At 42.7% G+C, this 19461-nt stretch overlaps 1 protein-coding gene across 4 annotated transcripts in view; it reads right to left on the reverse strand.

Moving 5' to 3' along the window:
* Nucleotides 1-19461, reverse strand: part of LOC143899662 (growth factor receptor-bound protein 14) — a 251125-nt gene that overhangs the window by 186664 nt on the left and 45000 nt on the right. For all 4 annotated transcript variants that reach the window (XM_077410092.1, XM_077410091.1, XM_077410093.1 and 1 more), the window contains exon 3: nucleotides 14894-15201. In XM_077410092.1, the coding sequence (XP_077266218.1) occupies nucleotides 14894-15191 (298 nt within the window). In that variant the 5' untranslated portion in view covers nucleotides 15192-15201. The remainder of the gene's footprint in view (nucleotides 1-14893; nucleotides 15202-19461) is intronic.

The following is a 19461-nucleotide window of genomic DNA, read 5'->3' on the forward strand; positions in this document are numbered from 1 at the left end:
GCGAACTGCGACTTACGTAGAGGCGCCTTAAGAAAATTGATGAAAGATAAAAAAGAAATTGAATCGAGATTAAAGTTAATCCGCATTGTAACGGACAACCGCGCGTATACGCGCGCGATTCCGAGTTAATTTTAAAACTTATTGAAACGTTTCAAGATACGCGATACGCGAGTCCGTAGAATAATTGGTTTGCCGTACAGAAACTTAATTACAGTTACTTTTCATCGAGCTTTATAATAATGTCGAGTCTTAAATATATTTGTACGACGACTGACAATGAGCGTTAATCGAGACCCTTCGACGCGAACGTTTCTTAAAACGTTTAATTTGAATAAAAGCTGAATAAAAGAAAAGGTGGGGCAACACTGTTGCTAGTCACTCTTCGAAAGCTCGTTATGGTATTTGACTTCTTATCTTTCAAATGTTTCCGCATATATTTGCATGCCTGCCTCTGTTGAGAGAGAGAGATCAGTTTTATTTCAAATCTATACCGTTATATAATAATGAATACCGAATATGCGTTCAAAAATACAAGTTTACGCAATATAACTGGTATTACTCTGTGATCGATTCAATCGATCGGAGATGTGACCGAGTGATAATTTTTGGACGAATCATTCTTTCATTAATACAATTTGAGCAAAAAGATTTTCGACTTGCGATAAAAATTTTAATTATAAGGGGAGGTTCTCATCTAAGCGACCCAAAAGTAAGGTGATTTTCTTGAATTTTTTTTTCATAGAAGGAAGTAAATGAACAACTGAAGATTTCTGACACTTATTTATCGAGTCTAAGAGTACATAGAAAAAATTTTTTCAATAGAAATTACTGCCGTGGAATGGTGTTACACGTGGTGCATCGTGACCGCGTCAAAAAAAGATGTCCACGTGGCAATCACTCTAGCACCTGTAAAAATTATCAGAAATAAAAAATCCAAAAATTTTCATGAAATATATAATATTTGTTGGAGCTTGAACCTATAATATGAATAAAAAATCGAAAATTAAAAAAATTACGGACATTTGAATTTTGAGTACCGTTTTTTCACGTTTTTTTCGCTCTTTAATGTGCTATATAAAAAAGAAAAACAACAAATATCACCTGCATTTAGGTTCAGGCTCCAATAAATTTAATATACTTTAAAACAAAACAAAAAAAAGGCGATCCGTCAATTAGTTTTTGAGTAATCGTGATTGCCAATTTGAAAAACATATGATTTTTCAGGAAACGCGTTTAAAGATCTTGCGACTTTTTTAAATATAGAGGCATGCCTCTCAAATATTTCACAGTCTTAACATATCTTACGACACTTGGTGGCACTTTAGGTAACTATGCTTACCATAGTATAGTAATATAGGCACGCATTTCAAAAATATTTATGTAAGATATGCGCGAACTCAAATTTCGCGTAAAAGGTGGGTTCCCTTCTTATGGTATATCTTTTTTATAAAATTGTTTTCGGCCAAACCCTTTTGGGAATATATTCTACATATGATAGACTGTCAAAAAATGCAAAAAAAGAAAAATCGATTTTTTTGGTCGAGCTAGATGAGAACCTCCCCTCAACGCTCTGGAACTCTCAATTGACACTCGCTCGCGAAAGACTGTCGCGGTGGTGCTATTATCGCGATAATCCCAATCGCGATTATCGCGAGATACCGCACACTTGAAACGGGATCGGTCGCGTGCACTTCGTATCGCCTCGCGTATCACTTTCGCGCCGCGCGTCCTCGCTCGTCTTGAGCTTGGTTTTCGAGGGAGAGGCTCCGGGCAACACGAAGCATCTAAATCCGGCCTTGTCTATCGTTCTCGCGTCTCCGTCCCGTTTCCTCACCAACCCCCTCGCGAGGCAGGCTTTTTCTCGGAGTCCACGCCGCCTATATAACGCCTTCGCTCCGTTCCGATCCGCGACTTCCTCTCCTTCCTCCCACACACACACACACACACACACGGCCTGCGTTTCTTTCCTCGTATATACGTCTTTTATTATGCGCCGCTGTGTGATAATTCTGAATCGGGATAACTCTAATGAGATAGTCGACTTGCGAGCATTTAGAAAGCTAAGCTTTCAACGAAGTAGCAATAACGATTCGGAAATGATTATGTTCTATTTAGTGCCGTACGGAATAATTTTAATTTTCGAAAGTGCAATTTACATATCAGGCGTTCTAATAATACGGTAAATAAATACCATCTTCTTTTACTCTACACATTAGTCTGCATAATATAACAATACATATAAATCAATCGCGTGTAATATTACCTCTATGCTTAATTAATTAATGTGTATACGGTTATATCTCCTTTTCTTTTTATCGTTTAATGTTTGTAAATCATAATTGCTGTAGACTTGAAATAATACATTCTAAATTGTCAAATAAATTATGTCTATATCATTATTATATTTACTATTTTGTCTATTTGATTACTGTTCGTCTTAATCAAAGAAATACGTCAGCATTGTAGCGTCTTTCCGAAAATGAACCAAGAATTTGACGCATGTGACGACAAACGACGCGTGTGTTTCCCTCGATTCTCGAACCCGCTTTGCGCGATGCCGCATCGCAATCCCGTTTCGCATCGCACACCGCCCTCGCGTCGTCTAATAATAATAATAATAATTTCGCGGAGCTATAGGAGACAGGATTAATTAACCGTCTAGTACGATCCGGCGGGATACACGGACAATATATCTACCTATGTCGCAACCGCACTATACGGTACGCGAATATATATTCCGGGAACTCCCGCAAAATTATACACAAAGGCAGCTGCATCGCGAAAGCGCCAAGGTCCCTCCACGCGTCGTTTCAAAGAATCATATTGTATAAACAGATGGATTAAAATAAATAAGTGAAAAGGGACTGAATTGCTAAATTGTCCTACATTGAAAAATTAATTCCCGAAATTTGGAATTAGTTTCAAAGTTGCTATAAACGAATCTCATTGGTTTCAGAATTTGGTTTCTTTCGACCCGAAGACGTGGGACACGCGCACGATTGAAAGCAATGAGCGGCCAGGCGAAGCGAAGGGGAGATATGGAGAATCAAGAGAGGAGGGTGGCATGGTGTTCGTGCATGAGTGACGTCGCGTCGCGTAATTGTGCTCACGAGTTCGCCGACACGGTTCGCGGCATGACGCGAGACGAAAGGGGACGAGAAGAAGGAACGTATACGTAAACGTTCGCCGTCGACGAAGCGTGCCCTAGGTCTTGGCCGTTGCGCAGCTGGGGAAAGAGCCATCTCGACCGTGGTCGCCCTTCCCGCCGTATGATGAACCACGAAGGTCTACACAGGTGAGTCGTTTGTATATGTATGCACGTTCCTGGCGCGCAGGCGTGCGCTAGAAGCGGAGTCGGAGCGGAAATCGGGGCGTCGCGCGGCCGGTATATTTTCGAGCGGACTGTCAACATTAAGGCAATCTTGAAACTTAAAAGAAAAAGAGGACTGGTGTTTCCGTCCGCTATTCTCGGCGTCCGATGGTATTCTCGTCGCAATCCAAACACGAATAAATGCAAATGAACGCCGCGTCATTCTATCGCATCAAACGTTCTCGAATAGCTCTGATTTCTCTACCAACCGCATCCGCGCAATGCCTTGCGGGGAAAAAAGCGGAAAACGACGCGTTTGCACCGATTCACGCTCCCGCCTTCACATTCCTCTCGGGACTGGTGACGTAGAGTGACGTCATGGATGCTAGTTCCCGTAAGAGGAGACGTATTTACGCGACTATGTATAATTACACTGCGCGAGGATCAATTTCCAAATACAGAACTTCGGTCCATGTATATATATATATATGTATATATGCGCGAGGCCCATTTCAAAGTTCTGTTAGGTTATTAAAGACCAGCTGGGGTTTATAGAAGTTTGCGCGACTGCCAATATTTGGACGGTTGGCTTATAATACGTAATTAATTTCATGCTTTATTGTTATCCAGATTTGAAGATTCATTTAGATAGTTACATCGGATCCGATTGTAACAGTCGATATTTTTATTCTCTTCCGATCCTTTGATATTCACAAAAATTTTCCCAGAATTTTTAATAGCGCTTCTTCGGTGGGTCTGATTAAGATCCGAACAAGTTAATACACATACTTTGCAAAAACAAAGCACAAACAGATATTAATTAATTAGGCAGATAAATGAATTGTGGAGTTTGTAAAGGCACATTTGAACAATTAATTCATTCATAAGTAACGTACACAGATGAATTTATTCAAGATGCTTCGTCTTTATGTATAGCGAAAAGGAGTGAGATTAAGTCGCAATTCGCGCGAAATCTATTTCAGAAAATAAATTCAGATTGCATCGGAACGTCGCGCGTCGCGTCGGTCGTGAGCGTAAAGACGCTGCTCTTCGCGTGTCACGTGTGCCCGCCGTATCAGGATACGGCGCGGCGGGCTATATTTATATAGCTATGGGTAACGCCGTGCGTGCCGTACGTGGCGACGATGACTCGCCGAAACGCTCCAAATATACGGGAACGAACGGGGACGTCGACGGATAGATAGGAGGACGAACGGACGGGAGAAAGCTCTCGAGAAGAAGGTTAAAGGGACGGGGTGGAGGCTGGAGGCGCGCGCGAGACGAGCATACGAAGAAAGGGATGACAAATGGCGAGCGGGAACGCGAGAGGCGAGGATAAGCGTTGGGAGGACGCGCGCCGCGACGGAGAACGAAATCGGTTCAATAAATGCAGCGCGCGCGGGGCCGTCGGCTCGGCACCGACCGCTTCGGTCGCCGACGGTGACGGAGTTGGCGTCGCGCGTCGCGCGGCGCGAAGCGGGCGAGAGGAGGCTGGGCGCGGAAAGTCCGTCTGCGCGCGCGAGAGAAACGGAGTGTGTCGCCGCGATCCGAATGCTCCGAGGGCGAGCGCGACGGAGAGACAACAAACCCACGCCTGCGCCACGTGGAGCGAGCGTAGTAGGCAGCAGCTGGACGAGAGGGAACGGGACGAGACGCGCGACGAAGGTGGGAGGTTGGCGATAATCTAGGCTAGAAAGTACACATACCCGAGTTGAAAGTCGGATGTTGTCCAAAGTCGAAATCTCAATAGACGAGAAGGGAGAATATATTTTTTTTTTCCCTCGCGGCAACTGCGTCATTCCTTGCGTAAGGTCGACCCTGATGAAACGAGTCGCGTACGTTGCTCGACGATGCGAAGCGAGGGGACGCGGCCGCTCTCGCCGATCGATAGCTCCTGATCGCGCGGCGCGCGGGAAAGAAAAGGATGAGTCGGAAAGAGAAAGAGAGAGACAGAATGATAACAATATAACGTGTTCCACGCGATCGCTAATGCACCGCCTGTCTGTCTGCTGCCGTTAACGAATGACCGTAGTCCGTCCTGTCTGTCGTTAATCGTCGAATTATCCACGTGGATTGCATTTCTGCTCGTTACGCGACGACATCGCGATTGATTTTTGCGACGCAGTCTCATCGACGGTAAATAATTTTATATTGTATTATATTAATTCGCTAGGATTGACCTCATATAAGTTTTTGTGATGTGTTTTTTTATCATTATTCGATTCTCGCGAAGAGATTATACAGTTCTCTGTTATGGAAAGACTATCGCGCGGTTTTCGCGCTTGTAATTATTCATGGATTCAAGCGACCTTGACGGAAAAAGATGGACGATAACGGTAATTAGTTATGCACGTGTTGGCCGGCAGCTTTCACGTTAACCAATGCTAATGAATGCGGAAGGCATGGCAGGAACTGTCCGTACGGCTTGAACTTATTACTCATTTACAACGTAAATCATTCCGTGAAAAAATGCTTGACATTTGCAACAGACGATACATACCATTTTACTTTAGTGCGATACATACCATTTCATTTCCAATAGAGATTTCGTGACTTAATGATCATCTCATTTATCGAATACTTTGTATAATTCGCTTAAAAAATTTCTATCTGAATTAATAAGGCAACGATTTAAAAGAAAATGGCCATTCTTTTAAAACGTGAAATCGCAGTAGACAACAATGATTTTGACAACTCCTATTTTTATTGACTTGAAGGAATACGATTCTCAATCAACTAACGGTGCCACGCCTGCAAATATCGGCTAGGTGAACAGGAATAATGGGGGATGAGAGAAAGGGCTGGACAGTAGATAGAAAGGTGGAAAGAGATGAATGAGAGACAGAGAGAAAGAGGAGATGAGAGAAACAAAGACCGGATGATAATAGAAGAGGCATCGACCGCGCTCGGGTACGTTGCCTGGACAACACAACGAACATCGACTTTAGCCGAATTATTTGTTAAGCCGCGCTCACACGAAATGCGTCGTTTATCGGTATGGATGAGAGTTACATCCGGTTTATCCCGGAATTAGTGCTGTGCGAATATGTCACAAACCTAGAACAATCGGATCGTTTAAATGTAATCCCAGGATGCCATTGAATTCCCTGTATTTAGTTGCTAATTGAGCGAGCGTCAATTCAGACTTTCGGAGACAAAATTTCAATTATACATTTTTACACTTAATTCAACAAAATTTTTAAATATTAAATGTCGAATAATTTCCTAACTACTGAAATTACTCCGATATTAAAAGAACCGTTATTCATTTCATTCTTTTCATTGCCTTTCCCAAGCGTGTTTGTAGACGAGAATAGAAAAATTGCTATTTAAATATATCGTGCAAGACAAAGTAAAAAAAGATGAATGTGGTTAGCCGCGTAATGCAAGCGGACGTGAAAGAAACGTCTTTACTGTGAAACGTGAATGCTGTGTTAGGTGGAGCCTTTACGAACACTCGGTAATTAAATTAAACGTATAGTTACGGGCACGTAACGGTCAGGCGCGGGGCTTCGACGGGATGCGTTCTCTATGCACGTTACTGGGATGAAACCCATCCCCGCGTTTCAAATGACACGCAACGACAATCATACTCGGCGTTTCTCTCTTCACGCGCGTGTTCTCCCTTGTCTGGCGCTTCTACGAGAGATCGGTTGGGCAAGGTCCGGCATGCTTTTCAAACCACGACGGTCGCTTCCGAACGAGGGTTGTTCACCCCTATCCCGATCGAATTTTAGGGCTTGGCAGGATTGCGAAATAATACATTTCTCGCTACGAATGAGAATCAAGTTTACACGTAGCTGAACGAACTGGAAATACTAACAAGAATCTTTTTTTTACATGTGTAATTAAGTTAATTAAAAATACATTATCTATAATTTTCACACAACATTTTCTAAAATAATGGAGCATTTTTCTAACATTAGCATTCTTCTAATATTTATATTCTTTAGAATTCATTTTGAGAATATGTCATTGCAGCGAAGTATCATGAATATTACTGTTTTTCTGTTAAAATAAGCTGAATTTTTTCGTAAATTGTTTTTTACGAGTTAATGGGCAGAATGCGAAACATTCGAGCCCGGTCACCGGTCGAGAGTTAAGAGACATATGCAGTATTGTGGAAAATGCAAAAGAATAGCATGTGTGTGTGGGTGCACACAAAAATGTCGTGCTAACGGTGCGTCATTATTCAACGGAAACCACAGGCGCGTGCGGCATCGCGTCTAGCCACGCGTAATTAAGGTAAACACGTGGTGGAAATTAATTAATCGATGCGCGATGCCATGCGTGGAGAATGACGTCATTTGTTGCATACGACACGGTCGTGGCCTCCACCCGGCGGCGGCGGCGCGGCGGCGTGAACGAACGCGAGGATAATGAACGGAGCCGACGAACGCGCATTTTTCAGCGCGACGTTGACACATGATTATTACGAAAAAAGTAAATGTGCGTTATCACCGTGCGTGTCCTGCCCCCGATAAACGCGAGCCGTTGAAATCAGTGCGTGACCGAGTAGCCGAGCGAGATTGCGTGTCGGTTATGTCGGCGCGATCCGCCGGACTTTCCCGATCTTTCCCGTTGTGAAAAAAGAATTATATCAAAGAATTTACGTGTCGAGAACGTAGATACCCGATATGTAGGAAAGCGGGTTCTTCCCACGATGTCGCAATTCGCAATCCGCACGACGTTTTATCTAATCTACATTTTATCTATGCAAACTTTTTCATTCAATCCGTTTATTTCGTCGAAGTGGAATCTACTACGCCGATCGAACGGCATTCCTGACACGTCTGTCCGCATCGCGGCGAAATATACCGGACGCGTCCGTATTGCCTTCTGAAATGTAATGGGCGTGTCGTACAAAAAACCGAGGAAACGCAGCGCGCGTACGTGTACTTCGTGACGTTTGCGTCAATAACGCGGCGATAACAGCTGGCGTCAGAGTAACAACATGCGAAACGCGGAATTTACAGCACTTTGCGTTAATCTCCACAACCTGAAGGTTGTCCAAACAAAAGTCTTAAATTTTATTCGCGCAAAATCTTCTACTTCCTTTCATTTTATCTGATAACGTTTGATTGAGATCTCTATCCATCGCTTGCGGCTACGTAAATTTCACCGCGCTTCCGTTTATCCATCGATTTGCAATTAATTTCTCCGCAACGAAAGTTCGATACCTATGTAACTAATCTTCAGATTGAAAAACAATTGAGAAACTACTACTTAAAATTAACGAAAGAACATTCGATTTTAATATCTCGGCGTTTAATCTTTTCTCACAATTCTTCACTATTCAATTGTTTTCCGTACTTGCAAATTAAACGTCTCCAAATTAAGCCACAAACTAAAACTTTGCTAAGCTGGACCGAGAGGGAAGAGCATGTGATTCTCTCTTTTATATTTTTTATTCATATGCAGCTAGTTCAAACTTGATTCGTCAAAACCTGTATATTTAACATTAATTAATTTAAAAGCGATTTCTTGGATCACGTCTGCGTCAAAAAAGAAAAATTCACAAATAAAATGCGCATTATCCGACATAATTTTGAAGAAAGCGAAGAAAAGCGCGTTCTGGCGTGATTCACTTTACCGTTTCCAATTGTACGAAAATCCAAACCGGACGAATTATTTCGATCCAATATCACTGAAGATCGCGGAGGCGCGACGTGATCAAACTCACCGACGTGATTAACGATGACTAACTGACTGATAATCGAAATACACAGTTGTTGTACCCGCACTGTGCGCGCACTCACGGCCGTTCTCTCGGCCGATGCTTCTCGGAAGAGGTATCAACGAAATAACGTCAAAGCCATATATAGGCCATTCACGACACATTCTGACGAATAGACTCTGAATGACGCAACAGTCGATCGAGATATCGCTATGACGCGCACGCAGCCGTTGCCACGTAAGTTTGGCTTGCAATTATATTGGCCTGACGATTTTCTTGTTATTGATATAATTTGATAATTCTCCGAATATAGACAACGCGAATGTTATTATACGATAAGAAAAGTAAAGTACGCGAAAAAAAAACGGGATTGATTGGTTCGAAGTACACGATCAATTTATGAGAATCTTACACAATTAAAAAGATTAAATTGGATTTTCACAAAGTTTTTAGAAAAGTAAGAGATCTTTATATAAAGTTATGCAACATACGTTATTTTATATTAAAATATTCTTTTTCTCATCTCTCGAATAAAGGACTATCATGATGCACAAGGTCATTTTAGAATTTATATTGCAACGTCGACGAACGTATAAAAAAAAAAAAACTAAAACTCTGCGCTGTACTAAAATAACAGATTCATAGCTACATCAGAGTCGCATGAATCGTAGAACGAAACTGCGAAGATTCACGACTAAAAGCGGCACGTATCTGTTTGAGTTTCACACCATGTGCAAACGTATGATTCAAAAAAATGACTTGGTAATTGTTTGCCACAAGATTTCTTTGAATTCCAAATGCCATCGCGATTTTTTCCGTATAGAAATTTGAATAAACTATGATAAAATCATGAAATATTAAAAATTATGGTAATAGCTCGTTGCTATTCTCGAAATATTACCGTACCGCGAATCGATATGATCGTGCCAGAGATACGCGAGAAGTTAGAGAAATTTAGCTCCAACGCAAAACGAAAATATCAGTGACTCACGCGTATGCTTTAGATTCGTACGATTACGAATCACAACACGATATCGGAAGTCTTCACGATCGTGTTTCGCAAGACTAGAGAGCAAAGCTGGCACGTTAAATTATTTCCCGCGAGAGCACACTTTATATTATCGCGCAATAAAAATTATCATGCCGTTAAGTCTATTCTCGTTCCGCGATAATCACCGCCGCAGGGCAGTCGTAAAAAGCAATCGTGCAACTGGAAACGAGACGTCAGATGTTTCAAATTTTTGCTAAGCGAACCCTCGCGGAAAAAAGTTCCCGAACTTCGTAATCCTCGATGCCTTTACTTGTTGCGCAATGATCGATGATCTTCCTTTCCGTATCGTTTGATAGCAGCAAACCGCAGACATGTAGTGCTGTCACTGCGAGAGCATATTTACTATCTCTTTCTCTTACTCTCTCTCTCTCTCTCTCTTTCTTCCTCGAAGTATCTGATATCGATATTTCTAATAATACCGCTTTCCCCCATGAGCTTCCGCTCTGCATCTCGCGATACCGTGAGTAATGAGTATCATCGCGCCGCGCGTTTTTTAATCGAATCAAAAACTTCAATATTTTATACCTAACTTCTTCTCAATTGTTATTTATTGTTGTATTGCAAATAAACCAATTTGGTATCGTTCACTAGTTTTCTGCGAATTCGCGAGCAGCTGAAAAAGTAAAGTACCGAAACAATTTTTGCGCGAGAGATCGTATATCTGTATCTCTCCGTCAGCTTGCTTTTATCGTGTTGCCGCGCGCATTCTGTGTTTCGCATTTCATAAATGACGATCTCGAAGGGGATGTGACGGACGAAAACGGAGGGTGAAATGAAAAAGAGAGACAGCTGGAAGATGACAAAACGGAACGAAACGGAACGAGACGGAAGAATCCCGGGAGATGGATTTATGATTAATGCCGCTAGACGGCTGGGTAGTAAAAAGCGTTCGACCGCGCCGCGAAAGTAAAGAGCCATAAAACCTAATGAGATGAGTTCCATCGGGATCTCCAAGGGAGACTGCTTTCTGCGCGTGAAACCCTCTCGGCACCAATATTGGCTGCGTGCCGGTCTTATACAAGGTGTTTGGAAGCAATCGCATTTCAACGGAACGATATTTCTTGTCGAAAACAGATGATTTCATCATATATTTTTTTTAATTCTACATAATATAAATATCTTGCGTTTTTCTTCGAAAGAATTTTATTACGTCATTATTGTCACTATTGTTATTTAGTTGAATATTTTCTTTAAGATTTTAGAGATTTCACTATTAAATTAACATTGCCGTCGATAGCATCGCATTAAGATCCGTTCGCTCATTTCGACAGGTATTCCGTCGATTTTCTCTGTTCGAACTGACAGTTTTTCAACACCTTGTATAATGGCGAAAGCGAAACGCGGACGTAATCGGTACGGCGGCGATTAGCCCGGACGAAATTGCCTCCGCAAAACGATGCGGCGCGGCGGCACCTTCGACAGCATACTTGGCGATTTTTCGTTCACCGTTCCTTTGTCGTCGCTTATGTGACGGTACGGTAGTTCTCGCGGCCTCTCGAAGTGTAACATGAGGACATGGAAAGTTGTAATCACGCCGGCGAAGATAATGACAAACACCGTCGCAATTATATGTGTGCGTGCGTCTATCAAAGAAAAATATTAGCAATAATTTAACTCGTGAAACGATTACGTGGAGCCATATTCTTATCTATGATAAATATAAACGTGGTACGCAAAAGCGCGCGTTTTAATTACAGTTTTAAATTGACGGTTAATCTCAACGCGCGTATCTTTTTAAAGGGAACTTTTCAAAGAATTTTTAAACCTTCCGCTAAGAATGAGTTTTCTTCATCAGAGAAGATTGAGAGTCGCTGAATTAAAAGATGTCCTCACACGCAGTCTACCCCGTCGTTACGGATGCACTCGGTGCATAATTGACTCGCAATTTATGTCTCGGGCAATCGCATGTGGGTGGCCGCGCGGCGACCGTAACGCTCGTTTCTCCTTTTTTCCTCCGCGCTTCTTCCGCCTGCTCGGTTTATTTGTTCGCGTTCGTCAGCGAGGTGGTCCCTCGTGAAACAGTACCGCGCATATATACACGCATCGTCACGCAATGCGACCTCGATCCTATCTGTGTTTAGAGATAGATCGCGTCAGTAGATTCGCAATGACGCACGGCCTGGAGTTTCATATCGAATTCTACCGATTCATTGCGAATCTTTGTCAATTAGCACGTCGCGAAGTGCTAATACGAAGAGTAGTCGGTCAACACGGAGATCTGCGCGTGTCAGCTACGTGTCACAGCTTCGCAATCAAGTCTTGGATATTCCGCATGGGAGATTTAACTCAAACACGAAAATTATTCGAACGCCAAAATACGCCGCACAAGCGCCTAGATTCGAACGATTTGCTAGGCATTAAGTGTAAAAGGCGCGCATCGCGCAGGGAGGGAGTCAGCTTTTCGGCACGGTCGTTCACTCTCGTCCGCTTCTTCGTCTTTCCTGTCGCGTCCGCGCGCAAACTGCGCAGTAAACAAACTCAAGTACGTTTACCTCGCTCTACCGACGTGTTCCCGCGCGACCGCGATCCATTTGAATTTTTTTCTTTTCTGTCATTCCTCTTCGCTCGCTAAATCCCTCGAGGCATTTAATGATGCGTCGCGTATATTAAACAAACGATCTTTCACCGAGATCCGCTTTCTCCGGAAAGCTACGCGTGTCTCGTTACATACATACGTGCAAACTGCAATAGACGTAAATACTTAGAATTACTCAAACAAGTTGAATTAATCAGAATACGATTAATCGAGTCATTTGCGAGATCGACGCGATTAAATTTAATTATAGTAAGCTAATCAACGCACGGTAATGATTACAGATGATAGTGAAAACTTTTGATACGACACGAATAACGATGGAGATAAGATCGATAGCAAAATGCTAACCTCTTTAGAATTCTATTATTTGTTAGGTTGATATAAACATTTCAATGATATACGTAATTATCTGTGAGCTAGTAAAATGCTAAAGATGCCTATATAATGTCTACTTAGCGCGTTTGTTATACTCTGTATTCATTAATGTTTTATTCTTATTTTATCACAATCGGATTTCTAGTTCCCTGCCATCTTATTACTCTATACTTATTGCGCATTTTCAAATACAGCATATTAGAATCTAAAACCAATAATTTTGTCCTCGGAATGCGAAAACACATGCTTACATCTCGACATGCGAGTACATGTAAGAAATATAAAAATTATGATACCAAATACTGAAAATATCGTACAAAAAAGGATAATTATATAAATATATATGATATAAAAAAGTATTAATATTTAGCATATAATTCAAGTTGGTACAAACCTTCCTTTATAAAGCATTTATTTTTGTTCAAAATATATAAAATATTTTTTTAGATATAAAAATTAGACTAAGAAAGATTATCACGGATAAAGATCGATAAGAGAAAAATATAGAAAATCTTTTAAATATATACAATTTTAGAAAATTCAAAAATTCACTCTTGAATAAGCTTCAAAATATAATAATATAACATAGATAGTATAATATATACAAATATTAAAAATAAATTTGTCTTTTTAGTGATGATAGATATTGATATATATAAAGCCCATTCTTATCGCTACGACATCGTGCAGGACGTATCGTATAAATCAAAATAATCTGCTCGTGCATACATTGCAATTTAGCGAACCTACATAACCAAAACTTCGCAACACGAACAACAGCGATTACAAATTCAAGCATACGTGCCGGTAAGCGTGTGTGACTTACCGTTCCTCGCTGATTTAAGTAAGGATAAAATGTCACCGTTCACGGGAACTATTTGATCGTCCTTACGCTATTCACGTTCCCACAAACGGCGGCAAAGTTTACACCTCTTTCGAAGAAGTTTGTTATTAGTGCCAAAGCGACAAATATATGATATAGTTCGCTATCATTGGAAAACGGGTATTACCGTATCGGTATGATACGGAAGTTTAAAGTTAAAAGTTTAACGTGTAGATAATATGAGCGCAAATACGAAATGGAATAGGGGGAGAGAGGGACTCGCATAAAAAGTACATCTTACCTCGGATCGACAATATACTCATATCCAAAGCTACACTGCAAACATATAAATGAGATGATCAAGAGAATATGGGTTACGGTAAAACAAACCTTGATCGCAACAATGCTCGACATGTAAGAGACATTGATTAGTAAACATTAATTACAGATGCATTCGGAGGAACATCCGTCGTGAACTTGGGTGAGAATCCGACACTTTCCGTTGTTTGTAAGCAAAGTCTATATATAAAGTCAGAGATATAAAACAGGAGCTTATATCGTTTTAACCATTGTTGTAACAACGTCAAAAGTAAGAGCTTATCAGACTTGCTCGTTAAAGCTGCGATAATTCTCGGTATGTCTCGACTCAGCGTCAGCGTATCGAGTACCGACGATAATTAAGCGTAACATCTTGATATCGACCGTGTCGTAATATTATCGAAAAAGCGATTATTTATAAAATTGTCTCAACGTAATCTCCGTTATCGAAACCCGACCGGTTTTGTTCCTCGGCGCGATAAGCGCGTCGCGAAATACGAGCTTAAAGCAATCCGATGCGATGCATGGAAATCGATTCCGCGTTGGGGAATCGCATAAGCCCCCGTCTCTTCTTCAAGTTATCGCGATTATAATCGTTCAAAGCTGAGATTTCAGAATCAGATATATTGCCGAATATATTTCCTTAGTGCCGCGCTGGAATTAAAATTTATTTCGCGCAAAATTTTTTTCTCTTTTCCTCATTATTATTATCGTCGTTACCGTTATCGTTTTCGATGTCGATCAATAGTCATTAAGAGAACAGGTACGAAGGTCTGCTTGAAAGAAAAACGCGCGTGACTTACTGCATGTTATCCTTGATAACCAGCTCCGAATCAGTCTGGCGTAATCGACGTAATCGATCACCTCGTCGAAGTCGCGCAACAGCGCGCCGTTTTGATCTCTCCGTCGCTTTCTTGGCACATCCTTGCCGCGGGAGTGGTGGTGATGGTGATGGTGGTGGTGGTGGTGGTGGTGGTGATGGTGATGGCGGTGGAGGCGCAGAATCTCGGATTGTCCCAAAGGGTTCGCATTCGGGCTCTCCGTCGGATCTTCCTCTATGGCGCTTGTTAGCAAGGAGGTATCAGCGGAGTCTGCTGCCATACCGACGGCACTGCAATGAGACCGGTCGAAGATGGGTTGCGACTATTACAAAAACAGACCTACGATAACGGATATCACACGTTCGGCAGTCGCCGTGCTAATCGACGTATTTAATTTGTCTCGTGTCAAGAGTGCAAGTACGCGACAGGCCGATAATGTTAACAAATTAAGCGGGTTGTCACGATATATCGAGCCGTTGCACAAACTAATGATACATAAACCGTGTATGGAAGCGCCGAGAGGATCCACCGGAGGGAGACTGTTCTTCGGCTATTTTCCCGTGCGATTTATTGCCACAAAGATCGATCTTGGTCGTTGCATCAGTTGCATGGTTACCGAAAAAGCTCATTTCGAGATGAAACTCGGGTAGGAGATAACATATGTACGTCAAAGAGATAGTACTTTCAAAGTTAACGGAATTCTGCGAAGTAAGATGACGACAAGGGGAACGGCTCCGGATACCCCGGGGACGCGTTATCATCCCGCATTTAATTCGCGATAACCCAGATTGCGGCACGTACAAAGCGGATTATCGCGGCGAGCGCGAAAAAATTCGTTGTCATCCGCATTGATATTATACGCGGCGAAATCGCGCCGCGAAGATAGATATCTCTCGACGATGCCCTCCGACCCCCACGTACGGTGGCTGTGGCCGCAGCGACGGTGATGTTTTACTATCGGCGCGTAATCAATCGACGCTCGCAGTTATCGTTTCACGGTACCGTACGGCACGGCGGTTCACGCCTCGCGCGGCACCGAGCTCTGTTTTATCAGAGGCGAACCGCGCGCGAAGAACGGCAGCTGCACGTGCCGCCGCGGACAAGGACGTCCGCCTGTTTCTGGTTCGAGAACGCCCGGGCGCGCGCCGCGGCGCCGGGCGCATCCCGAAGGAAGAGGGACTCCTGGCGAGACGGGCTTCCTTGACAAAGGCCAGCGCGGAGTATGCCTTTCGTCATTCGCGCGACGACGAGTCGGGAAAGAGGTATCGATCCGGCGAGACGGGCTCAATAATTCCGACAAGGGTCTTTCTCTCGCTCCTTTAACGCGGGAACGCAATTTGTTAGCTCCTGCGCGATGCACCCTCTGGGCCGCCGCGCTCTTCTCCTCTTCACCTAACTAAGTCCTCCCTCGCACGTGGTCACGACAATTCGATTCTTGGTCTCCTTGTCCTCTTATTGGTTCTTACCTCGCCGTTCGGCTTAAGAGCATCGATCCTATCATTAATTCGGGAGATGAGCGCGAAGGTGAAATTGACCTTGTACCCCTTCGAATATAGAGACTCAGTATAGTGACGCGTAAAGTCAGTTACTAACGAACGATCGCTTACATACATGATCGTGATAATTTTTCGCAAAAGAAAACGATAACGAAAATATCTGTACGCGTCGAGAGAGTTATTTGACATACGGTATATATCAATAAGTGCGAATTTAAATTCTCATACCTGGGTCGCGCGGATTGTTTCACTGTGGCGGAACGTGTTGCGATACGTGAGCTCGGTATGCGATCAGCTGTGCCAAAACTCGTAAATATTCACCGGTGCGCGCATACCTGATTTTATGGCTATTATCGCCGCGCAGCTTGCGGAAAGCTATACCTCCGTTGCGATAGAGCGTAGCGAGAACACGTGCCGCCCACATCGATCGACTCCGTTGCGATTAAACGAATCCGATATCGATAATGAGGTGATAGCGATAATGGGACGATTTCACGAGTGGCCGTGCGTACGTCTTGCTCACAATGCGATTTCGCGTAAACGCGAGACTTGACAATTTTTTAAATCGGTAATATTTAGAAATATTCATCCTGCAGAGCATTCTTCGATATAATCGATCATAATTCATTCTAGTGTGCAACAGATGACGATTAGCATACTAAATATAATTCCGAAAGAAAGAGAGAGAGTTTTAAAAAATATCCAAGTTTCTTTTTCAAAAATTTGACCTGTTTGTTCGATCGATTTGGCTATTCACCGTCCACGGACGAAGCTTTCGAAACTCGGGGGGGATCAGTTTACGTGCATGCGACATTTGGCAAGTACGATATCGTCTTTTCGCGCATCAAGAAGGAACGATATTGCCTACGATAGTATCTAACGAACTCCGTCATCCGGTCGCATGGACCATCAAGGCCGAGGACGAGATGTCAGAAAGGACAAGTGGTCGTAATACAAGCGGAGGAACGAGTTTCATACCGGTCAGAAGTTTCCCCGAGATTGCCCAGTTACAAGAAGTACCTCCGGTTTATCCTAGCATCAACCCCAAAAACCGATATCTCGTTCGAAGCCAAGTTCCGAATAAGTTGGTGCGCAAGGAAAACGCAAGGGAAAAAGTTGATACCCACGAAATCGATATGGATATATCACCGCTGTTTCCCCGGAACAGGTGTCACGTATTTCGCAATGAATAAAACCGATTACACGGCATTTGCGGTATATATAAATCCGTGTGTCCTCTCTATATAATTTTCCTCGCGCGATCTCGCGCGTTGGCCTTCGTGTTTTATTCGAAACTTGAGATAACTATAATGCATTTATCGTGTTATGCGTTTCATTACATCGAATCGCCTGCAAACGCAATACGTCAATTAGTTGTTATTGAATTAGCGAGGCGAGTTTATTTCACTGTTATCGTACCGCCTGTCAAAACTTTAATTTCCGTAAGAGCGTCGTCGAAAAATTCCTTCTCTCTCTCCCCGCATTTTCGCTCCTAATGTCCCTTCCATGCTGCGGCGTTTACGAACGGTGACGCGAGCTCGCTTGATGCTCGACGTTGAGGGACGTATACACCTCCGGCCTTTTCCCGCCTTTTATTTCAACGACAAAAACACGATGGCATTATCCGTGGCACCGACGCGATATCAGGGGGGAGTTTTGTGCGGAAGAATTTTCCATGGCATAATAGCTCGCGTTTACGGCGAATCATAAACGAAAATCCGATAGATCGGAATTTGCGAACTGAGCTCGCGTCCGACGGTTGATCGTGCGAAACGTCGTGATATAGAACACGATCAGAGTACACGTTTCTCTAATATAATCTCGTCAAATCACTACTTTCTCGTAAAATGAGATCTGAACTTTTTATCGAAACACGTTAAGAATTTTCGAAGATTTCACGCACGTCTTGTTTTGAGGTGTAAACTGAAAATAGCGATGGATTTCATAATTTTCACGATTATATTTTCCGTATTTAAATTATACAGCATTTATAATGTTAATCGCTCGTTTGTGATGTTTATCGATTATATAAACAGTTTTCTTGAGATATGAATTATATAATAATACTTGGATATTTCGAAAATACTTAGAACAAATGGAGGAATGATAAAAGGCTTTTGTGCAACCTGTTCGAGTTTTCGTGTAGCGCTCTTAATACAAATAGAACTGACCGGAAGTTTCTTCGAAATGACCAGGTAGAAAGACAAAGAAGGGGGAGAGAGAGAGAGAGAGAGAGAGAGGGGGGGAGAGAGAGAGAGAAAGAGACAGAGAGAGAAAGATGGAGGAAAGAGACAGAGTGAGGGGGGAAAGAGAGAGAAGGAGACAGAGAGACCAGAGAGCTTTCTCGACTTTACGGCAACGCCGGCTCGGAAACTGGGGGTTACGCAAAACGGATGAGCCCCAGAGATACCGCGCATCGTTTACCGACATTTACTAGCGGGAGAGATGGTAAATTACGCGCGCGTATCTCTCGTGTACGAGCTGCTGCTGCTGCTGCTGCTGCTGCGCGTGGTAAAACATTACGACAATATTTTGCTTTCGATTCGGAGTTTGTTTTCGACGATATCCATCGAGTGTTCGATAATGGGTGCGGCAGCAGCGATATTTTCTGTTGAAAATTGAAACAATATTTTCTCTGGGAAAATTCAATCAGAAACTTTCGATCGCAATTTAATTGTGTCTTGATTGTCAGCATAATAAGTGTAATCAGGATCAATTTTTTGAAGGTAAGGAGAAAAATAGGATGACGTTAAAACGTGAAGGTGAAGTGTAATATCTCGCTCTGTCGATTCGGTATTTTTGTCCGCGGGCACCGACGTATGATCGATTCCTTATTGCGGTTCTTAATGCAAAACCACGCTTTATAGGCTTGGCCTGTCGTCGCTTATTTTTCTACGCGATTTTTTCTACACCTCTCATGTCTTCTTACAGTGCCAGACTAGAGTCAAGCTCAACAGGGTCTTCTTAAAAGGATAAAAGGATAAAGAATTTTACTTTATATACCCCAAGGGGCCTTAAAGGGCGTTTTGATGGGACGTACCCAACCCTAACCTC

The sequence above is a fragment of the Temnothorax americanus genome, unplaced genomic scaffold (assembly GCF_048541705.1).
Source record: "Temnothorax americanus isolate GAGA-0224 unplaced genomic scaffold, ASM4854170v1 Scaffold28, whole genome shotgun sequence".
Classification (NCBI taxonomy): Eukaryota; Metazoa; Arthropoda; class Insecta; order Hymenoptera; family Formicidae; genus Temnothorax; species Temnothorax americanus.